This window comes from Rhinolophus sinicus, chromosome 14 (genome assembly GCF_057876585.1).
Source record: "Rhinolophus sinicus isolate RSI-liver-muscle chromosome 14, RSI-T2T, whole genome shotgun sequence".
Classification (NCBI taxonomy): Eukaryota; Metazoa; Chordata; class Mammalia; order Chiroptera; family Rhinolophidae; genus Rhinolophus; species Rhinolophus sinicus.
Window position 1 is genome coordinate 161,040,312 of NC_142514.1, and position 14,918 is coordinate 161,055,229.

Here is a 14,918-nt window from a genome sequence, read left to right on the forward strand (position 1 = left end):
AGCCTGTGCATAACAAAACTTAACCATGCCTTTCTCTCTCATGTCATGTCCCAACCACCCCTATCACCAGATTCTGTATGATGGCCATACCTTTGTGAAGCTTACCTTCTAAGGACTTTAGACTTTCTTATATCTAAGTGAGCAAACTATTGGGTTACTGTTACTGATCTGCAGTTCTATACCTGCATAAACATTTCTACTGAAACAAATAGGTTTTCTAGTATTTCTTCCAGTCTATTAGAAGGAGATACATATAAGAAACTTATTGTCCAGTTTAAGTCAACAGATTAATATTGAGTTGACTTTAGCTTCTTTCTCACAAATTGGTTTATCCGAAGGTTATTATTCCCACATAGCCTTTTCCCCACGTTTTGATATGACCTGTTAACTGAGATTGTGACCCATACTTGTTGGAATCTTTTTTTTTCGGAGTTTTAGACTTTCTTTTGCACAAGTTGGCATTCATAGAATGATGAATGTGATCATAAAAGAAAATAATAAAAATCCTTTAAAAGACAGTGACTAATAGTAAAGGTCAAATATCTACTCATGTTTGGAGATTGAGGTTGTTGTTCAGAGGTAATAAAATGTCAAGCAAATTTCTGCTGTTCCTATGTCTTACTAAGAAGAATGCCTTCTGAAATACAATGAAAACAGCTTCTAGTTAATAGAAGTAAATTCCCATATTATTAATGTAAAGATTATAGCAAATCTTAATCTGAGAATCAGGGTTCCAGGTTCTCCTCTAAGAACTTGAAAATAAGATTGCCCTAGAGAATTAAACTCTAAATCAATGCATAATGGGTAAGATTAGAGTTGAGCAAATATATCTTTAAAAAGCAAGACGGCTTCCAGATAGACAGCATAGGCTGTAATCTAGTCAAAGTTATTAACCGATCTGAAGAACGTATGTGGCATTCTGAAAAGGGGAGTTGGTTCACACGAATTCATAAGAAAAGGAGAGTCAGAGAGCAAATATGTGCTATGCTAATCCAAGTGGTGTTATGGAGAGAGGGACACCAAGCCAAAACATATGGCTGGTCCGATCCTGGCAGCTGATATGTGTATCCCTGTGTTGTGTATGGATGCAAGAGCCTTTCTTAACCTGTTGCCATTAACACTAGAATGTTACAGCATAGCTTATTCTGTGCTCTCCCAGTTCTATGATCTCCCAAAGCGCATAATCAGGTTCTCATGTCGCAGAAGGAAATTCCCAGCTTCAAGGAGTTGTGGGTATAGCCCGTCCGTTAGTTGTATTCTTTACTAAAAGGTAATAAATAAATTGCCATTTAGGTTAACATTTTCTTTCCCTCTGAGTGTTGTCATTGTAAGTCAGTGATCTCTGGAGGACAAATAAGATCTCTTAACCTGTTAAGTTGGAGGGGGGCAGATTTTGGGTCTTGACTTCCTCACCATGTGAAAGCCAATCTGAAGTCCCCTTGCAGCCTGTTGGCTTTCCAGAGTGTCGCCCCTTTTGCCTTTAGTATTATGGAAACTTCTGCATTGCTGTTCAATGCTAACATACGAGTCAAATCAAATTATGCCTAATATCCACTGAATTATATTTGAGCAAAATGCTTTTTAAATTTTCTTACTTGAGAGTAGAACGGTATTATAAATATCTGCTAAGTATATCCATATTAACCTTAGAATTGTCCTGGTAGCGCTGAACTATATCCTGTGGAGTTGGAATTTACCATCATTAGCAAGATTCATCCTAAAGCTCAGTGGTTTGGACAGTTGAATTTACAACTAGGTAAGATATATCAGGGATTTTGTCAATTAGGCCAAGAATGATGATTGAAAAATCTAGGAATGGGCCAAATCGAAGGGACATTGACGTACATTAAGCTTCTCTACGGGCCAGGCATTGTACTATGTGTCTTACGATTGCATGCACCTTTAATTCTCCCAACAAATCTGTGAGGGAAACGTTCTTAATTTCATTCACAAGTTAGAAATTGAGGCTGCAGTAGGTTAAAAGGCTTACCCAATATGAGTAGCAAGGCCAGGATTCTAAACTAGGTCAATTTGACTGTAAAGACCAAATCTTTATCCTTAGAGCTATTATCAAAGGATCAAAACATACTGAGATTGGAAACAGGGCTACCTTATAGAGTGTTCATTGTTCTGGGGGTGCCATGGCAGCCAGAAAAAAAAAAGTCACAGGATCTGGAAAGCAAGGTTTGACAGAGGGAGAGGGGGAGGGGGAGGGGGAGGGGGAGGGGGAGGGGGAGGGGGAGGGGGAGAGGGAGAGAGGGAGAGGGAGGGAGAGAGAGAGAGAGAGAGAGAGACAGAGAGACAGAGAGAGAGAGAGAGAGACCAAGGTCGTGGCAAAATAGGGAACAATAAAAATTTATCTTGGAGGCACAAGGCATGTTCACAAGGTGCAGTGTAGTATATTTAAGGACGGATTTGGGTGTTTCTTGGCAACCCCACTCTGATTTTATTCTCAGGTCTTAAAGCTACCACATCCTTGTTACTTAAAACCCTCATAGTATGGTACCAACAATCAATCCAACGTAGTAACTGTACTACTAGCAAAACTATCTTTCTAATCAGTAAAGTCTTGGCTAGCTCATCACTTAGAATTCCGTCACTCATTTCTCTAAAGTCAGGTAAACTGGAATGGTCTGACAGTGAATGCTATTTCCTGTTATTATGATTTATTTTATTTGGCCAGAATTTGGTATTTCTTTATCTTCTCATCCTGAAATTATCATCTAAGCTTGTTTAGTACTGTTTGTTGATTTCCAAATTTTACCCCCTGGTGTCTTGTGTCATGGAGGTAGAAGCCAATATTGTTAAACATTTGAAATAATATACATTATTATTAAGATTGTTCAAATTTTTGTGAGGGAAACTGACCAGCAGTATTTTCTTGTACAGTAGTCACCCCTTTATCCCCCATTTCCCTTTCTGCGGTTTCAGTTACCTGTGGGTCAACTGTGGCCTGAAAATATTAAATGGAAATTTCCAGAAATAAACCATTTATAAGCTTTAAATTATGTACCATTCTGAGTAGCATGACGAAATCTCATGATGTACCTCACTCTTACCTGGGATGTGAATTATCCCTTTGTCCAGTGTGTCCACACTATATATGCGACCCACCCATTAGTCACTTTAGTAGCCATTTGGATTATCAGATCAACTGTCAGTGTATCACAGTGCTTGTATTCAAGTAACCCGTATTTTAGGTAATAATGGCCCCAAAGTGCAAGAGTAGTAATGGTAGTAATTCGGATATGCCAAAGAGAAGCCATAAAGTGTATGTGTGTATGTATGTATGTATGTATGTTTAGAACAAAACATAGTATATACAGGGTTCAGTACTATCTGTGGTTTCCGGCATCCACTAGGGGTTTTGGAATGTGTTCCCTGGGATAAGGGGTGGCTACTGTAAAGACTTTCTAAGTTCAATTTGTGCTCCCATATAAGTAGTTGGTTACTTGACAGTCTCGGATTTATTTAAGTTCCTGAGATCTAGGCTCATTTAAATATCAGTCAGTAAGCCTTGTCTCTTCTATACTAAAATAAATAAATAAATAAATAAAAAAGAAAATCAAGCTGTAATTTAAGTTTTGAACAAACTAAATCCAGATATTTCCATTATTTTAGTTTAGGGGAACTCTGCAGCAGAAATAACTTATTTGTGAATTGAAAGTTAGTAAAATATTTTAACTTCCTGCTGCCCTTAACCTTGAGGAATGTCATACCTAGTCCCCACTTGCCATGATGATGGGTATTTGAAATGGAAAACCTATTTCATTCGTGTAAGATTTCACTCTCCGACTTTCAAAACCTCAGAAGCTCTCTTAGACTATGTGTGTTTGCCTGACTTTATGTCTCAGGACTCTGAAGTTTTACCTCTTGTTAATGAAAACTGACGTCAATGAGCTAATTGGTTCTTCTTGTGCGTAGGTACCCAGACATGCCCACTGCAGCTGATGTTGTGAACGCTTTAGATCAACAGTCACTTGCATCCATCCTGAGGACATACGGGGAGGAGAAGCATGCAAAGAAAATAGCTTCAGCAGTCGTTCAGGCACGCAGCGTCTACCCCATCACCAGAACCCAGCAGCTTGCTAGCATCGTTGCAGGTACCTTCATTAATTCTGAACAGTGTCTGAGAGAGAAACAAAAATTATATATATACATATATACACATATATTAATCCCCCAAACTCCCAGAGGGATTCATTTGCACTTAAAATCAGACAAGATGGAGTCTTGCCTATACACTTCTGTTATGCCAGTTTCTTTTGGTTTTGCAGGCTCCCCCAACACCTCTGCCCCCCCACACAATTTAAAATAATATACTGTACTTTGCTGATTAATTTAATAATAGTTTTTTTTTTTTTTTTTTTTTTTTTTTTTTACCTGAGGTAATTTATCATTTGTGCCTACCAAGGTGAAATGTGGAATGACAAGAAGAGAAGAATTTTTTGATTAATCACAGTGGTTGATAAGCATCCTGTATAAGATCTGACATTACCTCTTAGTTTCACATTTCTGCATTTTAATATTTTGGGCAAAAAGAGAATTGCATTGCCCAATTGCTAAAATAAAATCAATGACTCATACATCTATTCTAAACAACCAGCTAACAAAGGGTATGTGATGTATAGGTTACTCCACTCTGAATGCTAACGAAATCAGCCTGAGGGCCTTATTGAAACATTTCATCTTTTCTGCTGTTTGCCACCATAAACCTCTTGAACCTAAGTCTAGCTAGGAGGCGCTTTATTATAGCCTTTCTGTTTGAAGCCAGAGTTGTTTCACAGCTATGTTTCATGATGAAAGTTTTCCAAGGCAAAAACACAACTCCTGCAATCATTCAACAGAATTCCAGTGGTAAATCCTTTGTCTTGTTGGACCATCTCAAACCCTACATCTTTTTTATTTACCAAATGTATTAAGATTTCTTTTTAGTGGTTCCATTAAGTTCCTAGTTAAGTAGCTAAAGAAGTAGAAACAAAAGAATATTGGTGTAGCTTATAGAAAGAACTTAATATTGGTTGTCTCTGTCTTAATATTAGTTTAAGGAATAAAACTTAATTATAAATTCATTCAGATCAAGATTTAGAGATCATATAGCAAGTGTTTTATGATGTAATTTAATAAGACTATATTCTATTTAGTTATGATAATAAAATATAAAGAGTTGATGAAGTGTTTAATTTTTTAAGCTGCATACCTCAAGGCCCTTACAACTTACCATTGAGAAACTTGTTTTAGGCAAGTAACCACAAAATTCTTATGGGTTATATGAGCATGAAATACTCCATGGTAGTTTTTTCCCCAAAAGAGTTTATACTACAAGGCTAACATTAAATTCACCCTCTGTCTTGTGTCCCTTTCTTTTTTCCCACTCCGTACACACGAATACATCTTCACTTTATCCTTTCTGTCATTCTTTAACTAGCTCTGTGTGTTGTTCGTTGTCTCCCGTATTGGAAGGGAGAGCAGTGAGAAGTCACATTATTTATTCAAAAGAAAATCCAGAATTTTCTGCTGCTGAAAATGAGGACTGGGTGCTAGAGGGCATCCTAGAGATCGTCCAGTCAGAAAACTTTTATCTGATGACTGATGAAACTGAGGCACAGGAAGTATCAACAGTTTCTCCAAGGATACAACCTAATTAATGGCAAAGTCAGTAGGAATCTAGAATTTGGAAGCTCATGAATTTGACAATCTACCTTTAAGAAATTAAGTTAACTTTTCTGTCTCAAGATTCTAATCTGCAAACTTGAGGAAATAACATTGTGGCATTAGATAGAAATTATATGAAGATGTAAAATAGGAACAATTTAAGTATCTTCAGAAAGATTTGAAATGAAAAACATATTAGGGCTATGACAAAAGATATAGTACGAGTGAGAATAATCATGTATGTGTAGGTAAAACCCCATGTTAGTAAATGCCACTGAAAGATTGAGTTCTCTATAATGAATCCATTTTTATGGCTCAGATCAGTTCATAATAATAAAACTTGATTGTTGATGATATAATTCTTTTGGAAAAAGGAAAAAAATAGAAACAATGAACTTCCATTTTGTTTTCACTTATTTAAAAATATAATAATAATTGGGGAGAGGCTGCTATATACCAGGCATTATACTGAATAGTAAAGATAGAACGGGGAGTGAATCAGATGGAGCCTCTGTGTTCACGAAGCTTACGGACTAGTAAGTGACTGGATAAAAACATGGTGGAAGAAACCTGTACTTACAGTGGAAACCTTATTTAGTTTACTCTGAAGTAACGATTGTGTGGCTCATAGAAAAGTTGATACAAATGTAGAATTATAGAAGCTATATATGTACACATGTATGTGGACACGCTTGCGTCCTAATTGCAGTTCCACAAAGTCCATTCTTACATAAACCACACCCATGGTATATCTTATATAAACTCTGATTTTATTTTTATTCAAATGAAGTAGGAATTTAAAGGTACATACAAAACAATCTGGATGAGCACATTTTCTAGATTTTTATTATTTTTCAGTCTTTTATAATTACCTCACCCACATCTAATTTGACTGCATTTTTTTTTACATCTAATTTGATTGCGTTTCCCTTATCAGGAGTTCCTAAAGTTTCTAACCTAGTTTTTATGGAAACAGCCACTGTCTTTCCTTTGGCATTCACATTTTATCAGTTTCGTATTATTTGATTAAATCATGTAATGGCGATAGTAGCGTGTAGCTCTTTTGGTGGGAGCAGGGCTGCATAGGATGCTAGAGAATAAAACAGAATCCTGAGGTAATTTGTTTAACAGAGAAAGGGCTGAATCTATCAAGTCCATTAAATAGAAATCTCTTGAGAGCACTTCTTCATAAAGGAAATATGGGGAGCAACGGGGGCCCAGGAAGTTTCCTGTATTCGTTTCCTCACGCTGCCATCACAAAGTACCGCACACTTGGTGGTTTAAAACAGGAGAAATTTATTCTTTCAGAGTTCTGGAGGCTAAAAGTCCAAAATCAAGGTTTTCCACAGTGTTCTCAGGAAGAATGCTTCCTTGACTATTCCTGGTGTCTGGTGGTTGTCTGCGATCCTCGGCGTTCCTTGGCATGTAGCTGCATCACGAAAGGCTCTGCCTCCGTCATCACGTGGTTCTCTCCGTGTGCATCTGTCTTTGAGTCCAAATGTCCTCTTGTTATAAGGACACCAGTCATATTGGACTTAGGGGCCACCCTACTCCAGTATGTTCTCAACTTTTAGCTTGATTATATCTGCAAAGACCCTAGTTTTAAGTAAAGTCAACATTCATAGGTCCCTCATAGACATGAACTTTGGGGGGCCACTATTCAACACAATGGCAATGTATTTAACACACATGTATTTTGGCAGACTGTAACGTGCGTTGCCTACATTTGAATGACTTTTCTCAGACTAAATATGTTCAAGATGATCAAGCACTCTGGGAAATATGCCACAGTTCCTGACACATAGCGAAACCCGTATATTGATAGAAATAGAAGTCACTCCCTTTGCTATCGAAAAGCTAATAATCCATTAAGACAAGGAAGAATGCCACACTTGTAATCACAATAAACTCAATGGAATTATATGATAATTCAAGCAATTAGGCTGTAATTTGTAAAACCTAGAGCCTGTTGCCTTTTGCCAGTACCAATAACTACAGTTCCAGTAGTTCTTTGGGAGCTCCAGAGGACAGGTTTGAGGCCCCAGAACACTTGAAATCACTAAGAATTACTTTGTAAATTACCAAATCAATAATTTATATGGAAATTCCAAAAACAACCAAAATGACTTCAGTGTTCATATGCACTATTTGGAACTACTAGCCAGGAACTTTAATATAAATATCTAACACATATACAGTGTTCCCTCCAAAAATAATTTATAAATAACATCACATTTTCTTTAGCATAATGTCTATTTTTAATACAGTTGGTAAATGTTAACAACTATTCTAATACTGTTAACAGCTAAAGAGTTAGATTCATGAAATCTAAGAATTGAAAATGGCCTGAGAGACTCATTTAATCCAGAACTAGACTCTTCATCACCTCTAATAAATGGTTATCTGGCTTTAACGTTTCATCTCCGTCTCTCTTACTCCCCATTGTGTTTCAGTGAAGAGGAACACATTTCAGCCTGAAATTGCTAGTTCTGGAAATACAGGCCTAAAGGTTGTAGAAAGGGTGGATTCCTTAGAATAAAGTCCAAATTCTTTGACCTGGTTCAAAGACCTCTTCAGAAACTGACTTCTACCTGCCTTTTCGTTTTCATCCCTCTCACTCCCCATAATAATCTCTGTTCCAGACACACTAAATCAAGTTCTTGTGGTCTTTCCAGCACATCATACATAGTGATTCTCACTTGCAGACTTTGGATGTTAACATAAAGTGCCTACCCTTCTCCCTTCCTTGGCCTACCCCTAGCTCATCCTTTTGAGCTCGGTTGAAGTGTCACTTCCTCCAGGAAGCTTTTTGCACAAGTAAGTTGGGATACCGTCCTATGTGCTCCCATAGCCCTGCCTTTCCCTGTCATAGTATTCATGCTGTCCTGATTGCTTGCTTACTATTTAACTGTCCCCCTAGACCTGTCCTGTCCAATACAGTTGCTTCTAATCACGTGTGTCTGTGGCGCTGTTAGAGTATGGCTACTCCAAAATCGAGAGGTCCCATATATGTACAATACACACCAGATTTTGCGATTTAGCTTGAAAAAAAGAATTGACTAGATCTCCAAAAATTTGCATATTTATTATATAAGGAAATGGTAATATTTTAGATATTATTGGGTTAAATACAGTATTAAAATTAACGATATCTGTTTCTTTTTACTCTTTTTAATGTGGCTATAGATAAGTGTAAATAACATGTGGATCACGTCGTGTTTTTTACGGGCCAGTGCTGTGCTAGACCGTGAGCCCTGTGAGGGCCGTGCTTTGCCTGTCTCCCTCATCACTGCACCCCCCGTACTCATCATAGTTCAGCCCGGGAAGGCATTTGGTAACACTTTTGCAAGGTTAAGGTATAAAATAAACAAAATATACACAGACAGGAGATTTCTGCTTTTCTCAAGTTTGTATTCAGTGACATAGCGTAAAGGTTAGTCAAAAATTGATGTCCAGTCACACAAACTGCGACTGTCTCCCATGCCAGTATGGTTTCAACACTCAAGTAAATGAGGAAAACACATCGCCCTCCCAGTACTTTAGTTAATTCATCTTTAAGGTGAAATGGTATCTATTCCTCCCTTATTCTTTAGGGATGCTATGAAGAAAAATAATACTCTGTTATCATATTTTTATTAAGAATCTTTAATAGGAAATGTACATATAAAAATGCTCAAGTACTTTGGGAAAAAAGATTTATGCACTTAATTTTGAAAAAATAGCTGTGGTGTTGATTTTGCAGAATTAATGTATATTTGATTTGTGTAACCTTAAAAACGGGATTAGTTCCTTTGAATAAAGAAGTCTGATTATTTTCCTCAACAGGCAGTCCATATGTTATATTAGAGGTATTCCATATTCCATTGCTCTTTCCATTCTCTGGATACATCAAGGAAATCACCATTTAATTTTAATTATTAAGTTAAATCTAGTTTAATGAAAAGATCTTAGTTCAAGTGTTGGTTCTACAGCTTAATTTTCTTTGTAAACTCATCTTTCTCAACTTGAAATGGGGGTGAATAATATTTATGATGATGATCATTGTTAGTTGTGTTTAGCAAACCTAACCCTACTAATTATGTTTTGCTTAAACTAATAGGGAAATTCATTCACAATTTCCAAGCTCATGCCAAAATCAAAGAAATATGCCACTTTTTAAATAATTTGGATTCAGATTCAAATTCACAAAATAATCAGTCCATTGATAATCAAAATATGACAGAAGGCTTATAATATCAATTTTTGAATGGGAAACAGGAGAGGGGAGAAGATTTTTAAGATGGGTTTGATTTTTTTTTTTTTTTTTTTTATTAAATGTTTAGACTTAATATTCCCTGACTGAAACTTTTATGTAACCTTTATTCTGACTCATGAACTGGGTACATGGCTAGAGCTTAATGAATGCTTGTTAAACAAATAAATCAATAAAAATACGTGTACATTCCCAACCAAAGTAAGAGGGGGAAAAAAGTATAAGTTGTTAGATGTTACTGAGAATCAATTGTACTCTGCCCTTCACATTGAAGAGGGAGAAGACCTGAGCATCAAAGTCTTCAGTAAAAATTAAAGTAGCTTGAGGAATAAGTGAGATTCCCCTGTAAACGGAATCCAAAATCCTCACTTTCTATTTCTGGTTCTACCATTTATTTGCTCGGTGAATTTGAATAAGTCACTTACCTTCTCTGATCCTCATTTCCTCATCTGGAAAATAGGAATAGCTCGTTCTTGCTGTGACCAATAACTGGGATGGTATATAGGAAAGTTCTCTGTGACTGTTAAATACACTTGTAAATACACTTGTAAGCATTTTTGTCCTCTCCATGCAGAGCCGGATTGTCTGGAGAGCAAATAAGTGCACTAGTCAGAACCCTGAGTATGGTTTCCTACTCATGAATACCTGCCCACAGGCAAACAGTTTGATTTGTAATGGGCTGATAGCTTCATTCCAAGCTTTTCTTCCCTTAGGGGTTATGTGACTTGTAGAAAGGAGAATAATAATCATTGTCTCCATTGGAACATGTAAGGTGGATCTTTTGGCAGCATTGATAGTTCATGCCTCAACTTGTATTTGAAATCACTTTTTCCAACAAAGTTGTTAATCTAGAAAGCAACCTTCAAAATAAAACATAAAATAAAATTTACATTAAGAAATAGTCATTGCTATGAAATTTTAGTGGAACATAAACTTTCCTGATTAAATTAATCAGACTACTTTGCTATCCCCTTACTCTCTTAATAATCCACATGTTGCTTCCTCCGTCTTCCCCAAAAAGCACTCTTTATATTAACGTTGATGTGATTAAGAAATAAGTGAAGATATCAGAGTTTGATTATCACCCTGGTGGAAAATCATATGGTCAAACCTATTGAATTGGATGGCTTGCCAGGGGGCCATAGTTGTCATTGCCACTGCCTATGATAATGCACTTGTTCTTCTGTCATCTTAAATCTCTTGAGTGCAACCTGTTATACAGTGTGTGTTAGTATGGTAACTTCATGCCAACTAAATTATCAAATGACATTTCATAAGGAAATTTATTTCTCATTTTAATAAGTAATCTTTCCAAGAAACATTCTGTACAAGAAGTCCAACTCAGAAGAGGATGATGTGAAAAAGAAAAAGAAAAACCGAGCGAAAACCTGAAAATCTTCCTCCCTCTTAAAAAAAAAAAATCTGTCTCGTCTCAGTTTGAAGTACCAAGTGGAGATCTGAGAGTGCCTCAATCCCAAGTGACGGTGGCCCAAACCTAATTTAACAGTAATAATAATGCTAGATAATACATAATGAGCAAATACTAGGCACTATCCTAAATTCTGTTCATGTATTGACTGACTTAATTAGCACAATAACACCGGGGGCAGGTACTATTTTTGTCCCTAGTTTATGGACGAGGAAACTGAATCACAATTAGGCTAGGTAACTTGTCTCTTGTTAAGTGGAGCTGAAATTGGACGCTAGTAATGTCACTCTAGGCACTGTGCTCTTATTTACGACACTACTCTAGATCCCTTTCTTAGGATTAAGATGCAGCGTGACTGTTGCTGAAGAATGCTGACAGTTCCATCTTCCAGGATCTCACATACTCATGTGGGAGAAAGTCATATAAGCAACTGACTCTGGCATCCTGTGATAAAGTGCTATGTAGAATAGAGTCATGAACAAAAAGTTATGGGAACCCAAAGAAGGGAGCAGTTGATTTCAGTGTGGTGAGAGGGTTTTGGAAGAAAGGGTTTAGGTAGAAGTTATAGACATGGAGACCTTCGGGTAGAACCTTTTATGGGGAGAAGTGATGGCTATTTATAGAAAAGTCTCTGGCACCCAATAGAAACTCATTAATTGCAGAAATGAAACATTGAATGAACAAATTAATAAAAAGAAGGTAGGATTTCAGAGGGCTTAGGAGAATAGAAGATAGACAATTCAGAGTACAATCCCAGGACCCAATGCATTTCCAAATCCTTGGAATTCCCCCATTATCTTGGGATCTTCTATCATAAATGTGACCTTGACTTGGGTCAGATTCTTTGTATAATAATTTGGTATCATCAAGTCCTCTTTGGGTCTTCCTGATTCCGGCTGAATTTCAAACTGCATCTGTGGAGCAAAAGAAGGGAAATGTATCCCTTTACCTCATTACTCCATGTCGTATTGTTTTGTACTTTGTATACCTCTGCAAGTGAAAATTAAAGTGACCTGGCATTGTATGTTCTACACAATATCAGTTTTCACATTGGTGTCAATTTTGTAAAGATGTGTATAAATAGTCTGCCCATTACATCCTTCTCTTAACTGACTTAAAAAGAAAGAGGAATTATTATTTGTTCCTGTAGCTAGTTATTCATAAGTTTTAAGAATTTGGTGGTAGATATTTACAAGAATTCTCCATTTGAGAATCAAGATCAAGTGGTCTTACATATTAATTGCACTATCAACTCACTATCTAGATTGACATGATTCACATCTTGTCTGATTGGTAGGTATAATAAAATGGCTTTGCTTCACCCAAAAATTGCTGCGAGGATCAACAGTGTGCAGTACCATTCCTAAAAGTACTAGTTTCCGACATTGACTATTATTTTTGTACGTTGGGAACGTTTTTTGAAGACAGCATCTGCTTTCATTTTTGGCTTTTAAAATGTTCAAATCATGCCAAGAGAATGTCAAAGAAAGAGAACCCCACATGTTAAAAACTGTCAAAGATCAAATGTTATATTTCTAGGGCTGGGAGGGAGAATAAATGAATGAAAGAGTAGTTTTGATATCCAAACTTTAATCATAACTAAAAAAGTAAGAGTAATACTGCCAAATTATTTCCCATCATATTTTGCTTTGTGCTGAAGTTGAAACATTATGGACTATCTGAAACATATATTCCTCAGAATTTAAAAAAAATATGAATCTATATTAACTTTGTATGTCTTATCTTTCCCTTATTTCTTTATTTTTGTCAAGAATTTTAGCAGTTTCACCATGTCCCAAACATTTTAATTTACTTTATCTCTGTAATCTTTATGTTACTATATATTGCCTCACGTATTTTCAATCACTTGGTATCACTTCTACCGTGTTATAAACTGCAGAACAGAGTATCTCCCCTTACATTTGTTTTGTGTAATAGCATAGAACACACAGTAAGCAACAGGAAATATCTGCTGACTTCCTACATTCTCCTAATATATGATTACTCATGTCTTTCTTATCAGCTGGACTATAAACTCTATGAGACCAAAGACTAGATATATCTTCTTCATTGCTACATCCCCAAGACCTGATACAGAATTTGGCTTATAATAGATGTTCAATTAATGTTTCTTGAATGAACAAGTAAATGTCCATTTCTTCATAATTCTCGTGATGTTTACAAAATGGGTGAAGCTAGGTACAACTCATAGAGAAAATCTTATAACCAACTAATTACTTTAGCATATAGGCACTTTCTATTTTTAGGCAGACTCAGAAATAAAATAGTAAGAGAAACTGTAATAATTTTCCTGACGCTTGTAATATCTTTCCTGTTCTCTAAAGGGTAAATCAGGTTCCATATGTCATATAATACTAGGTCAGTCTTCTATATTTTCAATTTCCTCATTATCAAAGCAGGGAATTTGACCCAACACTGAGATGAGACACCTATTTCATATGCACATTACATATTCATTTAATCATCAAATATTTATTGAGTCCACTTTGTGCGAGGCACTAATGAAGACACGCAAATGATTAAGACAAAGCTTTCACCTTCTCAAAATTAGCAGAAAAGAGATCTTTCCTTGTTGGGTAGTAGTCATCACAGTTAGTGCTTATTTGGATATATCAACATATTTATATTTTTTATTTCTTTCTTAGCTTACTATTCCCACTTTGAGGTCATTCTCCTTACCCAAGTATGTATTTTGAGATATTTTCAATGAGGCTCTCTCTATAAGTAATACATTCTCATACTTTGTTTAAATGTATCTTTATTTTCACCTCACTTTTGAATTATAATTTGGTTAGATATAGAGTCAAAAGGTTTATGATTATTTTGGCTCAGCACTTGGAAGATATTATTTCATTGTCTCTTGACCTCTATTATATTTGATGAAAAGTCTAGTTGTCATTATTGCATAGTTGGTCATTTTCCTTCTCGGGCTAGCCTTAAGATTTTCTTGTCATTGATGTTTAATTGCGATGTACTTGGTTGTGACTGTTTTTATTGGTCATTAATGAAACAGAATAACTTGCTTAATATTTCTTCATTCCTGGAAATTTCAGACATTATTTCTTCCCATATTTACTTTCTCCCATTCTCTTGAGTCCTGTGCAACAGTGATTCACCATGTCTCATATTTTCTATGTCTTCGTATCTCTGTGTTACAATCTAGGTAAGGTTTTTTTCTGGTTCACTAAATCTCTCTTAAAATATATCGAATCGGTTTAATCCATGTGTTGAATTTTAAATTTCACTAGTCATTCTTAAAAGTTCTATTTTTTAAATACCCTTGTGCTTATTCTTTTATTATAGTCTCTACTGATTATTTTAAATTTATTTTAAATACAGTCAATATACATAATTAATTCATATTTGTGCTCATTTGTTCTATTATCTCGTTTTTCCTATTTTCATCTGCTAATTTTACACACACACACATATGCATAAATGTATACAGTGAGCGCATCTTCCGTGGGTTTTACACACATCTTCCCTTTGGGAATCTTGCATGTGGCTTTATGCTTGTTTCTTCCTGTCTTTCCTACCTAATCAAATACCAGCCAAGAAAAA

General features: G+C 36.0%; 1 protein-coding gene across 6 annotated transcripts in view; it reads left to right on the forward strand.

Moving 5' to 3' along the window:
- The window catches only part of METTL15 (methyltransferase 15, mitochondrial 12S rRNA N4-cytidine), a 181,157-nt gene that overhangs the window by 129,428 nt on the left and 36,811 nt on the right, over positions 1–14,918 (forward strand). For all 6 annotated transcript variants that reach the window (XM_019749183.3, XM_019749182.3, XM_088791710.1 and 3 more), the window contains one exon: positions 3,925–4,103. In XM_019749183.3, the coding sequence (XP_019604742.3) occupies positions 3,925–4,103 (179 nt within the window). The remainder of the gene's footprint in view (positions 1–3,924; positions 4,104–14,918) is intronic.